This window comes from Crinia signifera, chromosome 2 (assembly GCF_055691185.1).
Source record: "Crinia signifera chromosome 2, ASM5569118v1, whole genome shotgun sequence".
Classification (NCBI taxonomy): Eukaryota; Metazoa; Chordata; class Amphibia; order Anura; family Myobatrachidae; genus Crinia; species Crinia signifera.
The window spans coordinates 277,003,045-277,020,330 of NC_139218.1; the positions used below are offsets into that span (position 1 = coordinate 277,003,045).

The following is a 17,286-nucleotide window of genomic DNA, read 5'->3' on the forward strand; positions in this document are numbered from 1 at the left end:
ATGAACTTGAGTCTTTCTTGTCTTCGTCCCGGAGTATGTGGGGAGCCAAAATAAAATGGGAGTGTGATGGGGTTCACATAGTTGATGGTGGAGCATTGTCAAAAGGTCGAGTGGTCTTTGGTGTAATTAGTTGGGGGGTTGTCGATGTTGGCTGTGAGGTTGTTGGCGGTTCTTGGCTTTGTTCTGTTGAAGACATCTTCTTTCCCTGTTCATGATCCTGTTCGTAGGATGCCAAATTCAAGCCAAATTCTGTAATTAATAACTTGTGGGTGTACCTTACCTGTTTTTCTGCAGCTGTTGCCGATCTCTATTCTTCACAGAGAGGTTTGTAACACCAGAAGTGGGGATCACTTGATTAATAAGTGACAACAAATTCTTAACATTTTACATTTTTTGGGGGGACAATAAGAATTATAAGAAAAAGGTCACCTTGTTGCAGTACTCTATCTTACTGTAGGCTCTCTATTACCTATAAACAATGAAAGACAATTCTGTTTGCATACTTATCCAGGAACAATGTTAAGAATCACAATAAACTTTATGTCTGCACAGTACTTGCAATGCCGTTTCGCAGATACTTATCCAACACATCAATACTGTTATTAATATCACTGTGAATGCTCCACAATACCAATTGCATCTCACTTTGCAACTGCTTGCACAATATGTCCCAACAACATTCACCAGGTAGCCACCCTGGTGAATGTCCTAACCTGTGCACAGGTGTGTTTTCTTTGTTAACTCCAGAGATCCTGACTCTCAATATAGCGCAGGCAGTTCAGTATGCACGTGGCTGAGGTCACTGAAGGGTAGGTTTATTAAGCTTGGTAAAGTGATAAAGTGTCTGTTTTTTTTATCACCGGCCAATCAGCTCCTACCTGTCATTTTTCAAACCAAGCCTGTAACTTCACAGTTAGGAGATGATTGGCTGGTGATACAATTTGAACATTTTATCACTTCACCAAGCTTAATAAATCTGCCCCTGAGTGCTGATAAGGCAGGCTGTGTTAGATAGGGCTGATAACTATATTGCAGTCCTCTTTGGAATAAACACTCAGTGTCCCAGGCTGTAACAGTGGCCTGTCTGATTGTCTCTCATGCTGTATAAGTGAAGGGAAAAGGGCCCCTTTTAATGGCAGAAGCATGTCCTGGCTGAGATATCCCTCTTTGTCATATGTTTCTTTAACCCCTTCCCGACATATGACGTACATTTACGTCATATGTCGGTTGCGGGGGAATCAAGCCAGCTCACGGAGTGAGCTGGCTTGAAACAGAGCAGGTAATGGCTGTATATTACAGCCAGGCACCTGCTCTCACGGCCACGAGCGGCGAGTTCGCCGATCGTGGCCGTTTAACCCTTTAAGCACCGCGGGCAAAGCGCCCGCAGTGCTTAAATAGCTGATCGGAGGGGGGGCGCCCCCCTCCGGCGCCGATCGCGGCCCCCCGCGGCGAGATCGGAGGGTGCCGATCGGTTGCCATGGTAGCCAGGGGTCTAATGTAGACCCCTGTGCTGGCCGTGTCAGCATTCCTATTACATCCTGCCTGAGGCAGGATGTAATAGGAAGTGCTGAAAATCACTATGTTCAGCCATAGAGCTCTATGGCTGAACCTAGTACAGGCGATCGCGCCCCCTAGTGGTCAAGTACACTAGGGGGCCTTGTAGTAAAAGTAAAAAAAAAAAAAAAAAAAAGTTTAAAAAAAAAATATTAAAAGTTCAAATCACCCCCCTTTCCCCATTTCACAAATAAAAAAAAATAAAAAATAAAAAAAATAAACATATTTGGTATCGCCGCGTTCCTAAAAGTCCGATCTATTAAAATATAACATTAGTTATCCCGCACGGTTAAAGGCGTAAACGGAAAATAATTCCCAACGCCAAAACTACGTTTTTTGGTCGCATCGCCTACCCAAAAAAAAATAACTAAAAGAGATCAGAAAGTCGCCCATATCCCATAATGGTATTAATTAAAAACACTTCAGCCCGCAAAAAATGAGCCCTCACCCAGGTCCGTAGGTGGAAAAATAAAAAAGTTATAAGCCGCAGAACATGGCGACGCGACGCAAATTAGAAAAACCGTAAAAGTTGCTATTTTTTTTTTTAGTGGTAAAACATAACGAAAACTATATAAGTTTGGTATCACCAGAATCGTAACGACCCATAGAATAAAGATAACCCATCATTTTAAACGAACTATGAACTCCAAAAAAAGCGTAACCAGCGCAAAATTGTGGAATGGCGTTTTTTTTTTTTTTACCCCACATTGAATTATTTCCTGATTCCCCAGAATATTATACGGTATAGTAAATGGTACCATTACAAAGTACAACTTGTCCCGCAAAAAAAAAGCCCTCATGTGTCTATATAGCCGGAAAATTAAAAAAGTTACGCTTATTTGAACGCAAGGAGGAAAAAAAAAAAAAAATTAACAAAAAAGGCAATGTCGGGAAGGGGCTAAATCATAGGCCTCAGAGGCTGCATAGGGGAAGCATTTAGGTCTCTCTGCTGCTGGTTTATACTGGATGGGATCCAATAACTCCTGTCTGGGTACACTGGCGCTGTTTAGTTAGGGGTACCCCAATACCTGATTTCAGCTACTATTGCCAGCTTCTGCCAGTCACTATTCCCTGCTGCTCACACCAAGCACACTCAGGCTGGTCTCTCTTCCCTCCGCGGTAGTGCAGGTGCCTCTGCGTTGCCACACTCAGCCACCGGAGGTCTGTTGGGCCAGAAGCAGGAGGTCTCCCTGCTCCTCTGTCACCATCCACGCTGCTCTGTCAGCATGAGGTCAGGTCAGCGCTGTTCTCAGTCTCTGCACTTTGCTCTGTGTACAGGCTCCTCTGGTCTCTCTTTGCAGTGCACTGCACCACACCCAGCCTTTCTTCAGCTCTCCTCCTCGGTGTGTCAGGTCACACCGTGCTTGCCAGCCAATCCCAGCTCTCTCTGGTCTCCCCACTCTTCAGGCAGCAGCAGTGCTCCTGGGTCTCAGAGTCCTCCAGATTGTGGCCATTATTCTGGTTCACTCGCAAAGACAAATTACCTCTCAGATGGACAAAACCATGTGCACTGCAGGGGAGCAGATGTAACATGTGCACTGCAGGGGAGCAGATGTAACATGTGCAGAGAGAATCAGATTTGGGTGGGGTTTTACTTCAAAGTGAGATAAATATTGCAGTGTAAAAATAATGCAGTCAGTGTTTTCCCTGCACAGAAACAAAATAACTAACCCAAATCTAAATCTTTCGCACATGTTACATCTGTCCCACCTGCAGTGGACATGGTTTTGTCCATTTGGGAAAGAATCTGCCTTTGCGAGTAAACCAGACTGATAGTGTGTACACACGGTTCGATATGGCTTCCGATGTTGACGATATCGTCAACATCGGAAGCCATATCGTATACATATCGCATACTGATTGTATGCATTGTAAGGGCTTCCTAGCCCGATGCGCGCTCCCGTTTAAGGAGAGATCGGAGGGGAGATAGAGTGGGCAGCACACTCTATCTAGCACAAATCGCAAGCATATCGCATGCATCGTATGTGCCTTGCGATATGCTTAAGATGCGATGTGCTATACGATTTCCAGGGCCCTGTCAGTCATCCTGTTGTTAAGTTAAAATCGCTTAGTCAAAATCTTAAGCAAATCTTAAGGCACATAGGAAATCGCATAGTAAATCAAATAGGAAATCACATAGCAAATTGTATGGTAAAAAGTCAAAATCTTAAGCATATCTTAAGGCATATCTTAAGGAGTAGAGAAAAAAAAAAAAAAAGGGAAAAGTAAAAATCGGACAAAACATCGAATCGTACATCGGATCGCACAGAACATTGAACCGTGTGTACACACTATAAGGGCCTGTATCCAGCCTGGTTGCTTAGTAACAAGGTCAAAAGTGCAGCAGCTCAGCCTGCACTGGTTTACACTGTTCAAAATTGGCACCAAGGATAGTCCCCACTCTGAGGTGCCACATTTTATCTTGCAAAAGGCTTTTTTTAATGAAGAAAATTCCATTATTTTTCAGTCTTTGCTAACCTACACTTTACCATTAATCTATGTACAGTTGCAGGTTATTCGCGGGCCTATATTGCTTATTTGTCAATTAAAACTTGATACACAGGAGTGCTGTAAATATTTTTTTATTGGTAATGTACATGCATGCCAACTGCTATTATCTAGCAATGTAGTATGTGCAGGAGCTAATGCTTCAAACTTGTGAACTTGTACTTAGAAATGGTAGCCAACATTAGAACACAATTTAGTTATCCCAGGCATAGGCAGCCTGTGGCTCTTCAGCTGTTGTGAAACTAGTCCCTGCATGCCTTGCTATTACGGAGTGCTTCAATTGTAGCATGGCATGCTGGGACTTGTAGTTTCACAACAGATGGAGAGCCACAGTTTGCCTGGGATAGTCCATTCATGTCTACTCCAATGTACAGTATTCCATTCTTAGATTCATTCTGAAAGTGGTGTCTTGCTTTCAACCTGATTTGGTATTTCTAGGAAGGCCTGCATTTTTTGTTACATCACGTCTGAGAGGAACATATTAATGGTGGGTTGGCAAAATCATCATGTTTGGGTAGTTTGCTAATTATTTCTTATTTAGCTATTCTTAGCAGTTATTTATATAGCGCACACATATTCTGCATTGCTTTATAGAGAAGATTGACATTCATACATCAGTCCCTGCCTCAGTCGAACTACAATTTTTATTCCTTACCACATGATGTACCCGCACATACAGTCATATTGTATGTAGTATGTGCCGGAGCTAATGCAAGCATAGGGAGAATATACAAACTCCACACAGTAAAGGCCATGGTGGGAATGATGCGAATAAGATTAATAAGATCTGTTACATGTTGTTTGTCTTGTATTGTCTTGTCCATTGCTATGTATTTGTGCACTTTTTATTGATACTATGGGGGAAATATACTAAAGGAAATTTGTAAAAAATAGGTGTAAAAATAGGTGTATTTGTATCCAGAAATACACTTAATTTTGACATTTACTATACCGAAAATACAGCAATTAGTATTCATATTGATGTGCTATCAATACAAATACGAATTGCCATATTTTCGGGATAGTAAATGTCAAAAATAAGTATATTTCTGGATACAAATACATCTATTTTTTACAAATTTCCCCCTATATATTAATTATGTTATTCCTTTTTAAATATTTTTTTAATTGAAATCAACTGTCTATTATTGTGCTAAACACGACTGCGCCCCTTGGAAGCGCATGTTAGTGCAAACTACATGAGCTTTACCACTTTCCTTATATTTGAACATTCACATCAGTCCCTGCCCCAGTGGAGCTTACGATCCATATTCCCTACCACATGTACACTAGGGTTAATTTGTTGGGAGCCATTTAGCCTACCAGTATATTTTTGGATTGTGGGAGGAAACCGGAGTACCCGGAGGAAACCCACACAAGTACGGGGAGAATATACAAACTCTGCACAGTTAGAGCCATGGTGGGAATCGAACCCATGACCTCAGTGCTGTGAGGCAGTATTACAAACCATTACACCATCCATACTACACGTAATGTTAGTGCTGCTTTACATTTGTATCTATGAACCTTTTGACAGGTTTCAAACATAGAACAGATTCTTTAAATAATAGAAAATTTTAAACCCATAGATATTAATATGAAGGTGCTCCCCCATTACTGCTATAACAGCCTCCACACTTTGATCATGGGTTTCCACTATAATGCTTCTAGTTCTATTGGAGCACATGTGTACAGGGCCTGATTAACCAATAGGCTGATTAGACTGCAGCCTGGAGCGGTGGGTCCTGGGGTTGTGCAGCGCTGGTACAATAGATTGCACAGGGCTTGGAGTGCTTTCTGGTGCTGCTGGAGTTGGATCTGGGCAAGGTCTTGTGAGATCTCCCCCGGGATCCGGGAGTTGGTGCCTACTTTATCAAAGAGATTTACAAGATAAAACACTGCGCTTGGGAGCAAGCTTAAAACTGTCCGGTGAATGTGTCACCCAACACACAGAAAATGTACAAATGTAGGAAAGAATACCGACAGTATTTTCAAGCGCTCCCTCTCTTCATGTATCATGTATCATAGATGTCTCTAATGGTTGCTCATGTAACATGAAAAAAGGAAAGAAACCGCATATAGTGTAATAACTTCAAATGCAGTTTCTACCAATAATAGGTTTTATATGGTAAAAACCGTACCCTGTGCTGTGGTCCACTAAATGAATGGTGGACTATTCACACTTTGGTCATCGCATCGCATCTGCCGCAAAATCGCATGCGATTTTATAGGGTGTGTGATGCCATGACATTAGGTATACAATAATATGATTGTATCTCCCAAAAATAGGTTTAACGCATCCCCCCACTATCCACGCCACCCCGAAGCGTGGCGAACGGCGGCGGAATGCGTCCTCCGACTTCTTTTTCATTACCCCACTATCCACGTCGGCGTGGAGTTGATGTTATATAGAAGCATGGCAAGCGCACGCGGAATACATGTAAAGTAATCCACGTCCGCTCGCCACGCTTCGGGCTCGGTGGCTCGCTGCGCTCACCACACTATATAAAATCAACTCCACGCCAACGTGGATAGTGGGGATATTAAAAGGTCAGAGGACGCTTTCCGCCGTCCCACACGGGGCTCGCCACGCTTCGGCCCGGCGTGGATAGTGGGAGGGTGCGTTAAACCTATTTTTGGGACATGCAATCATATTATTGTATAGCTAATTTAACGGCATCGCACATCCTATTAAATCGCATGCGACCACATGCGATTTTGTGGGACATGCGATGCAATGCGATGCGATATAGTGGGGTACAATGAGCATAGAAAAAATGACATTAAAAAAAATTGCATGCCGCTATAATGGCCCATGCGATGCGATGTGATTTCACTACGGTGCCGTACATAGGAAATCTGGGCGCCGTGCTAGGAAACAAGTACCATAAATCTATCTACAGTAAATCCCAAATTTTACTTAAAATAAACATGCTGCAGTTTATCATACTTAATATATATATATATATATATATATATATACAGATGGAGCAGCCGTCAATCAGCCTGCCCGATCGCCAGATCCCCCTAGCTGGCACAGTCTGGCAGGCTGCTTTCTTGCCCTTCTCCGCTTGGGTGTGGATCAGTTGGTCACCAGCAAGTTGTTAGACAGTCCTTAGGTCGACAACATTAGGTCGACAGGCATTTACAGTAGGTCGACATGGGTTAGGTTGACAGGGTCATAAGTTCGACAGGGTCATTAGGTCGACATGGGTTAGGTCGACAGTCAAAAGGTCGACATGGGTTTTTTCACTGTTTTTGAACGCAGTTGACATGGACACAGGTTAAAGTGCACTACGTCCCCTCACATGGCTCGCTGCGCTCTCCATGCTTTGGGCTTGCACCATGCCCTAGTGCAGGTGTGAGGAACCTTTTTTGTGCCAAGGGCCGTTTGTATGGGGAAAAAAATCCTTCGGGGGCCATATGTAAAAATTTCTCTTACAAATTGTCCTGCTGCAGCCGTTTCACGTTCTGGCAGCTGCCACTGAATAGGACTGACAGTCTCCGGCTGCTGTTAATTAAGAGGAATCTCGCAAGAAATACCAACTTCTTGCGAGAATTCCCCTGTACTTGACTCCTGCCAAAGGGTGGAAGGGCCATTCAAACCGGCTTTGGGGGCCGCATATGGCCCCAGGGCCTGAGGTTCCCCACCCCTGCCCTAGTGGATGGTAGGGCATGTAATACCGCCTGTTGGCACATGTCGGCTCCATAAACAGTGAAAAAACCCATGTCAACCTTTTGACTGTCAACCTACCCCATATCGACCTCATGACCCTGTCGACCTCACCCATGTCAACCTAGACTTGTGTCGACCTTTCTGCATCTCGACCTAGACACATGTCGACCTAAATGCATGTCAACCTAATGGTGTCGACCTAATAACTGTCTAACAACTTGCTGGTGCCCAAATGACCGTACCCCCTCTACTTCAGGGAGAAGGGAGACCGACAGGGAGCAGATGCTGGCTGTACGGCTTCCGGGTGAATGGGGTTGTGGTGGGCTGGCGGGGGCAACGATTGGCGATAGAATTGCCAGGAGACGCTCTAATGATAGTGACTCCATCTGTAGTTGTTGCATAACTGTGTATAATAATTGGCAATGGATCTAGCTATGTATCAACATGTGATCACTAATCATTTACTCAGTAACATCTGAACACATCATTTATGTAGGAGTGAATGTGGGCTAACTGAGATCTGTTGCTACTAAGCTAATGGGGCATACTTTATGAGTATTTGTTACTAATTGGCAATAAGGACATACTGTAACCATATAGTTGTTTTTTTTTTTCCAATCCACTCGAGTGTTTCTGTTTAGTTTTGCAAACGTGTGAATTTTATCAATTTAAACAGAAATAATCATATAACTTCAACAAGCATAGTAAACGATTATCTCTATTGTTATACATAGTATGGTTGTTAAATAGTCTAATTTAACTTTATGAATACTTATTTATAAGGCATGTAAATGGGCCCATATTCAGATCTAAAGGCCCCCATACATAGAGCCGACTTGTCCTAAGGACAAGTCGGACCCAATTCTCCTCCGAGCTGCCCGGCAGCTCCCCGGGAGGCTCACATACGATTTAGGACTAGATGTGCCATTTTTTACATGTGATAAATCGCATGAGATTTATCACATGTAAAAAAATAACAGGGAGCTGCAGGGTGGTGAGGAGCAGTGGGGGCGGCGGCTCTGAAATCAGTGACCAGCTGGGGAGGAAGCAGTGGGGCAGCAGCGTTATCATATCAGTTGGGGCATGCGGCGGGCAGCGGCGGCTATTACATCTTTAAAATAATGTGGCAAATGACTCTCCGGCTTTTGATTGGCTGAGATAGAGCACTCTCAGCCAATCAACGGCCGCGGAGGGAGGCCACTGATTGGCTGAGAGTGCTCTATCTCAGCCAATCATTAGCCGGGCAGTCATTTGACATGTTATTGTAAAGTTGTAATTGCCGCGGCTGCTGCCTGCCCGCTACGGCGCTGGACACAGTGGACACTGATGATCATTCTGGTCACCGCCGCCCGCCCCAGCACTGTGCCCGCCCCACCGATTGCGACGGATCTTATGTCTTGCCGGTCCGACCCCTGGGGCCGGGTCCGATACGCACGGGACCACGCATCGGACCCAACGCCATGTCATGAAGAAACGATTTGGTCCGATTTAACGGGCCGATTCATCACAATCGGCCGAAATCGGACCAAATCGGCTCGATGTATGCCCACCTTAATCGCAGTACAAATTTGTTCTCAAAATGGACAAAGCCATGTGCACTGCAGGTGGGGCAGATGTAACATGTATAGAGAGAGTTAGATCTATGTGAGTTATTTTGTTTCTGTGCAGGGTATATACTGGCTGCATTATTTTTACACTGCAATTTAGATTTCAGTTTCAACACACTCCACCCAAATGTAACTCTCTGTGCACAGGTTACATTTGCCCCACCTGAATTGCACATGGTTTTGCCCATTTTGAGAACAAATTTGTACTGCGATCAGATCTGAATAAGGGCCATGGTCTGCTTGGATTTATTATACAATGTACCATACTATAGAGAGCAAATATTTTATTTGTATTTATTTATTAACAGTTTCTTATATAGTGCAGCAAATTTTATTGCGGTTTGCAGTTGGAACAGTGATACAACAAACTGCGTAATTGCAGACACTAAAAAAAAGTAGGAGGGCCCTAATCGCAAGCTTACAATCTTTAGGCAAATAAGCATTGCTACAGAAGGATTGCTGTTTTCTATTGCATAAAGTCCACCTGATTGCAAAGGTTCTTGGTGGGCTGTACGATACGGTGACCCAACGATTTTGGTCAGGGGTCATTAGGATGAAAAGTTTGAAGGAGAAAGAGAGGATATGTGTAGACTGTACACAGTGGTGTAGCTAGGTGCCACGGCGCCCGGAGCAAGTGCATGTTTCGCGACTCCCCAATTTGTAGTTGGCGAGGCTCTTGCGCAGTGAAAAAGGAGTGCGGCCTAACATTATACCACACACCATACTCTGTCAGCCTGCACAAGAGGCTGTGCCGCTACCCGCGGCTAAAAATTTAAATTAATACAGCACAGCGGGAAGTGGGGGAGCAGGCGAGCAGGCAGGGGAGCCGGAGGCTCCGGCGCCAAGTGATATGTCGGCGCCCGGAGCTAGTGCTCCGCCCTCCCTACACCTCTGACTGTACAATGGGGATGTGATTGAATAGGAGAGGTTTATGAAGGTTCTGGAATTTGATAAGCTTGTCTGAAGAGGTGAGTTTTCAGGGAACACTTCTATGATTTTAAAAAAAGAGGCAACTGGTTGTGGTATCAACAGTCCAAATTACTTACAGTTTTGTGTTCACTATGGGGGGTATTCAATACGTCCCGACAGTCAGAATCCCGGGCTGCTGGAATTCAATGTTCAGACTGTCGAGTGTCAGAAAGTCAGTGGATGGGCAAAATTGGCCATGGATTGTTGAAAAATGGGCTTAAATATAACACTCTGCAGACATTTATGACTAAACAGATCTGACTGCCTTCAATGCTGTCAGTAATGGCAGTGACTGTAGTATATGACTGGTTAACAATTGCTTGGAAATATGCAGTAACAGGCTTCTTTTATTGCTCGAAAAGTGTCTTATTTGCAATGCAGTGCAAATTTTATATATGACCCTTGTATATTGTGTGTGACTGTGCAGATGAGCGGCGGCGGCAGACGATGATGCACGAGTGCACAGCAGAACTTACCACTCATTGCTGTCCCGTACACACTGGGTGGTTTTCAGCTGAAAGCTGCATAGTTTACTCATCTGAGCGGCTTTCGCTGGAAAGCCACCCACTGTGTGGGGGGCAGTGATGAGCGGTAAGCGCTGCTGCGCACTCCTGCATTATCGCCGGACAACGAGGGAGTGAGGGAGTGGACGGCTTTTCATATTCTCCTGCTATGGAAAGTCATCCACCCCCAGGGAAAATCACTGGGAAGGTCGAAAAGTTTTGTGTGTATGCTGAGCGTTTTTCAGCCCAGCGATTTCCCCCATCATCGTTATCCATACACACTGAGCATATTCGCCCAGTATGTATGGATCTTAAGAAACATTTTCGGCAAAATAGATGCCAGATGCTAGCAGATATTAAACACGACCTAGTGTGCCAAGAGAGGCTGTTTGGCATGACTACAGCAAAGACGAATGAGGACATACAGTATCTGTATTCTACATGTGGCTCATGCTAGCGTTTTTGTATACCGATTGTACAGTATGCAGTTTAACCTTAGCATTTGTGGCAGTTAAATGTGAGACCTAACAAGTCTCTCTCTCTCTTCCTCTCTCTCCCCAATGATAGACGGTATTAGTAGTACTACACTTTAGAGAATATTGTTTAGTCAGCAATTAATATTTACTTATCTTATTACGACTATAAATGTAATTGAAATGGGTAATGCACAATTAAATATAAAACATCTGCAGTTTACCACTTTAAAATTAAATGAGAAACTTTTTCTGCTGTAGCTCAAACTGAAATGATGGTTAAGTAATGTGAAACTTGATATAATGAACCCAGATGCTATTGTTTTAAGCACTATCATGCTGCTTTTGGGAACACTACCCAATCACTACATCTACTGTAGGTAGTGCTGCCAATAGTTAGCATCATCATCACTGCCTTTCATTGCACAAACCATCTAGCACATGCAAAAAAAGCATATCTCACTACATAAAAACACCCTTACTGCATAGTTGCCTACTTGTTAAGTCCCGGAGAGGAGACTCTGTTAGCCACTTTGGGGGGTGGAGCTGGGCTGTTAGTCACTAGGACTTGCTACTCAGCCTACACTACCCAAGTCTTGACAGCCCCTGCTCCACCTTTCCAGATGTAAGTTAATTATGCAATAAATGAAAGCAGAGATACAGAAATGCATGAGTTATATGATATTTAAAGGTGCTGGCAGTGTTAAATTAAGCCTCTATGCTTTGTTCTGCAACAAGAGAGAATTTGTGAGAGAAAAAAGTTGTCATACAAACCCACTTACTGTAAAAAATCATGTGCCCATATCAGTGGCGGCTCCTACTAGTATAGAGGAGGGGGGCTGCCGCAATGCGCCCCCCCCCCCCATCCACTGCTGCCACTGCTGCTGCTGCTGTCCCCATCCACCGCCGTGCTCCCCGGCCGCGTGCGCTCCCGAGTCCCCTGCACGGGTCCAGCGCATGCGCAGTAACTTCATACATACTGCGCATGTGCTGGCCCAAGCCTCCGGGGGCTGCCTTTGCAACAGTACTGTGCATACGCAGAACCCATTTTGGGGGCTGCTGCGCACTTGTGCAGAGAGGCATCCCAGAGGGAGGGAACACCTCCTGATGGGATGCCTTGAGTGACTGGCAGGTCGGACTTCCAATAGGAAGTCACTGCCAGTCACAGTGAAGCCAGTGCAGTCTCACAGACTGCATCTGGCTTCACTTTAGGCAGAGAGAGTGGCGGATTTTACCTGAGGGGGCTGCAGCCCTGCAGCCCATAGGTAAAAACCGCCACTGGTCCATATTACATCATACTTGCCTACTTTTAAAGATAGAGAGAGTTTTAGGGAGATGGCAGATGCATACCTCCCAACTGTCACGATTCCGTCGGGACAGTCCCGATTTTCGGGTCCTGTCCCGACGTCCCACCCGCGGCAGGCATTGTCCCGCTGCGGGGGGGTGGCAGTTGGGAGACCCCCCAATGTAGTAGAATAGACGCTGTGCGCATGCGCACAGCGTCTATTCTCGTATGAAAATGAGGTCGCGGCTAATTAGCATAAGCCGCGCCCTCATTTGCATACGCCACGCCCCCTTTTCGGACGCTCGCGCGGCTTCGCCGTGCGAGTGTCCCTATTTCTTCACATGAAAAGTTGGGAGGTATGCAGATGAATATGTGAGGGTGGCACCTAGAAGAGTGAACAATCAATGCTTTATCTGAGAGGCGTGTCATAAAATGACTTACATCCAAGTGTAGATAAACCCTAAGCAGCTAGTAAGCTTTACTGTACAGTACTTGTTGAAGAAAAGACACGTGTCAGGGCTTGTTCCTGTATTGTGTTTTACAAGTGGTTCCATAGAAGTGGCAACTAGAAACCTTATTTAACATGCATATAGCCATAGGGATCAATGTGCTTTATAACCAATGCAGAGAAATGACACTGATTATCCCATCTGAATGTACATTATATATCTCTGATTTCCATACCTCCCAACATCGGGGGCTTGTAAAGCGGAAGAATTGCGTGGCTGAGCCGTGCGCTTGCCCCCAGGAGGCGTGGCCGGTGGAAAGAGGGCTTGGCGTTGCCGGATGATGTTTCCTACACGCACGCACCCATTTTATGCCCCTCTGCAGCACTGAACAGATGCTGTGAAACTCTCAACTGCCCTCCCTCCCCCCACCATGGGACACTGGCGGCCCTGGGCGAGACATGGGATGTTCCCAAAAACCGAGACATTCCTGTGGAAAGAGGGACAGTTGGGAGGTATGGATTTCTGCTATTTCAGGGAGTCTCCTGCAGAATATAGGTGGGTAGGCAACTATGTATTACATGTAAAGCATGGTCAGCAATATTGAACATTCTAGTAATTTCTCCTGTTACTTTCTTTTTCTCTCAAAGGCTGTTTCCAACTTTGTAATGTTTTTCGATCACATGACATGGAAATTGACCAATGTTTGCTGGAGTCTCTTCCTTTGGGCCAGCGCCAACGTCTCGTGAGACGTATGCGCTGTGACCAACTAAAGGCTTATTACGAGCGTGAAAAGGCTCTCCAAAAACAAGACGGATACAAAAGAAGAAGCAAGCAAAAGAAAAGCTACAAAGTTAATTTCCAACTCTCTGACAAGATACAAAATGCAATAATTCACCATGATGACAAAGAAGGTAAAGCATTTAAGAATGCTTCAAAATTTGGCGCCTAATCATGTGAAGAACAAAAATGTTAACATATTTTATTACTGGTGCAAATGGTTTTGTATGCCATGTTCTTATGTTGTCCTTGGCTGTCACAAACTAACTCAGTGCTGAACTCTCCATATAAAGGGTCTCTATTTACTAAGCTTTGGAGAGAGATAAAGTACCAACCAACCAGCTCCTAACTGTACATTTTTAAACAGCCTGTAACATGGCAGTTAGAAGCTGATTGGCTAATATTTCTCACGCTTTATCTCTCACTAATACTTAGTAAATAGACCCCTTAATCTTCTCCTCCTCCTTATACAATAGGAGGAGAAAGGGGGCAAGTTATCTTTTTTATACTCCTATATCTATTACAATTTTACATACCGTTCCGAAGCTGCTGACTATATTTTATTCAGAGTTAGTCCCAATTTGTAACGATATGTCCCTGGAAATGTGTGTAAAGTTCCTGCATTGCAGTTGTAGTGGCCTGAACCGCCATGTGTGCAGTGCACACGGGCCCTTCAGGTTTAGTTGGTCCCGTATCACACATCATTAACCCATTTCTTTAGTACTTAACTCTCCAGAGTCCAGCATCTGCTATGGCAGCCCTGCAAAACCACCAGGAATGTTGTGCAGCATCCTGCGCATGCACAGTTGAGGGGATAGCAAGGAAAATGGCCTCCATCCTGTGCATATGCAATAGACTCTAGCACTTTTTGAAAGTCTACTAGCACTTGAAGCCAAACACTGGCTAAGCTGCCCAGCTGCACAATACATTTTGTTAACCGGAATGCAGTTATCATCCAAACTCTGGGCTTTACAGTATAACTCAATGTTTACTGACTGACTTTACTGACGTATTAGTGTTCATTCTAGCACCCAACAACTTTGAAAACCCATGCAGTTCCTCTTCCCTGCCTGGGGTGTCGCTGTCTGCTGTGGAGTTTCTAGTACAGGTCTGGTTTGCATATCATTGCTTCATTGCTGATATACAGACCACACTGTGCTAGAAGTACTACAGCAGACAGCGACACCCCATGCAGTTCCTCTTCCCTGCCTGGCGTGTTGCTGTCTGCTGTAGTGCTTTTAGCACAGTGCGGTCTGTATATCAGCAATGATATGCAAACCAGACCTGTGCTAGAAACTCCACAGCAGACAGCGACACCCCAGGCAGGGAAGAGGAACTGCATGGGGTGTCGCTGTATGCTGTAGTGCTTCTAGCACAGTGTGGTCTGTATATCAGCAATGATATGCAAACCAGACCTGTACTAGAAACTCCACAGCAGACAGCGACACCCCAGGCAGGGAAGAGGAACTGCATGGGTTTTCAAAGTTGGCGGTTGCTAGAATGAACACTACGTATCACTCATGATATGCTGAGGTGCACTGGTTGTAGTTGTAAGGGGTGAAGTTGATTAGCACAAAACTCCATCGCAGGCAGCAACTGGGTTGAATTTATACTTGTAAAATTACCCCTTTCCCCCTCCCACCGCATAACAGCATTAAAAAAAAAAAAACTTTTGATGAAATCCATCCCCCCATATGCAGTGCATGTCATCAGCCTTACTGCACCTCTGCCCTTCCACTGAGAGCTCGGGGTCCTGTTGCTGCTGAGTCTACCCACTGCTTAGCCTTCCCGCCGGCTCAGCCTCAAATGGGTTTACAGGCGCTCCTTACTTGCAGTGCGTGGGTGCCATCATGACCCTTGCACTGCATCTCTAGGAATGCTGAAGCCTCTGTTCTCTTAGAGGCTTCAACAGCCATTTTGCAAGATACTATCCGCATACGTTGGGTAGATCGCGATCAATCTTTTGGCCAGCCCTGGTCTACATTCTATATACTGGCCTTAGCAGTTAATCAGGGAATATTTGTTTTCATTAGGAAATATCTGGACATTGCTGAGTAAACTGAGATGACTTTAAAATTATACTTGTAGCCTTAAACATAAATGTACACTTTTTCATTCACGTGTCATATAAAATTGCAGTATTGCAGTTACTAAAGGATGGAGCTGATCCCCACACTCTTATCACTTCCGGAGGATGCCTCCTTCATCTGGTAAGTCTTTTTCTAAGGAATAATAAAAAAAAATGTGCACGCATTTTGGACCTGCAAGAAAAGAAATTGGTCACTTGCACATAGACTGCTCTTACAGTAAAAGCTGATTTTACACATTTGTAAACCCAGCTTATGCATGCCAATACAAAGATGCTGGCATAGTGGCTGTATTAATATTCTGCATGACAGTCAGTGGGTTGGAACAGCTCAAGAATGGGTTAGGTAGGTACATATTTTGCACTTACTGCAATGCTGAATAAAATCCGCCCGTCATTTGTGAAGGTCATTGTGGTTTTTTTCTTTAGAGAGCTGCATTTTTGAACTTGCTCATGGATGAGTAATTTTAGCTCTTTGATGAGCAGGCATTTGCAAAAATGTTCAGTTTCTATCGCCTATTTTATATTCTGTGCATGCCCAGAGAGTGATATAAAGCATGCATGTGTTACTCTGGCACTTACGCTTCTATGAATAAAAGGTGAGACAGAAATGCCGTATGAAATGTCTTCTAATTTAGGCGGGCTATTGTACGAGCATGTTTGTGCAATTGAAATCACATGTGAAATCCATGTTATTTGCAATCTAGATAATTAAGTGTATATTTCCAAATGTTCAGTAATGTATTGAAAGTGCTGAATGTAGCAATAGGAACAGTACATAGAAATATACAGGGGGAAATTTACTAAAGGAAATTTGTAAAAAATGACGTGTATTTGTATCCAGAAATACACTTATTTTTGACATTTACTATCCCGAAAATACGGCAATTCGTATTCATATTGATGTGCTATCAATACGAATACGAATTGCCGTATTTTCGGGATAGTAAATGTCAAAAATAAGTGTATTTCTGGATACAAATACACCTAGTTTTTCACAAATTTCCTTTAGTGAATTTCCCCCTCAGTGTTAGAAAATAAATTTTCAATCCAGCACTCGTATTAGATGCTTTTTGTCAGTGAAGTCTGAGATGAAATAGTGAATTGTATTATACTAGCAGAACATATGGCTAATAATAATAAATGCACAAGTGCATGTGACATGCAGTATGCCTGGATACAGAGGTGGAACTAGCATTGGTGCAGCAGGTACTTTTCACCGGGGCCTGTGAGAACTAAGGGGCACACCACAGACAATTTTGAGCAATGTAAGATGAGTGGCCCAGTGCAGAGAGCAGGGTGGACCCCACTCCCTGAGGGACCTGCCCCTTACCTTTGGGCTTCAGGGCTGACATTTTCTGTGCCAGCTGATAGATGATAACTGCCACCTATCAGCATT

The 17,286-nt window shown here is 44.2% G+C and overlaps 1 protein-coding gene across 4 annotated transcripts in view; it reads left to right on the top strand.

The window, feature by feature from the left end:
* MYO16 (myosin XVI) overlaps nt 1-17,286 on the top strand; it is a 388,109-nt gene that overhangs the window by 75,291 nt on the left and 295,532 nt on the right. For 3 of the 4 annotated variants that reach the window (XM_083168667.1, XM_083168668.1, XM_083168666.1), the window contains exons 2-3: nt 13,672-13,935; nt 15,941-16,011. The exons of the other annotated variant lie outside the window; for it this stretch is intronic. In XM_083168667.1, coding sequence (XP_083024793.1) covers nt 13,710-13,935; nt 15,941-16,011 — 297 coding nt within the window. In that variant the 5' untranslated portion in view covers nt 13,672-13,709. The remainder of the gene's footprint in view (nt 1-13,671; nt 13,936-15,940; nt 16,012-17,286) is intronic. 4 annotated transcript variants of the gene reach the window in all.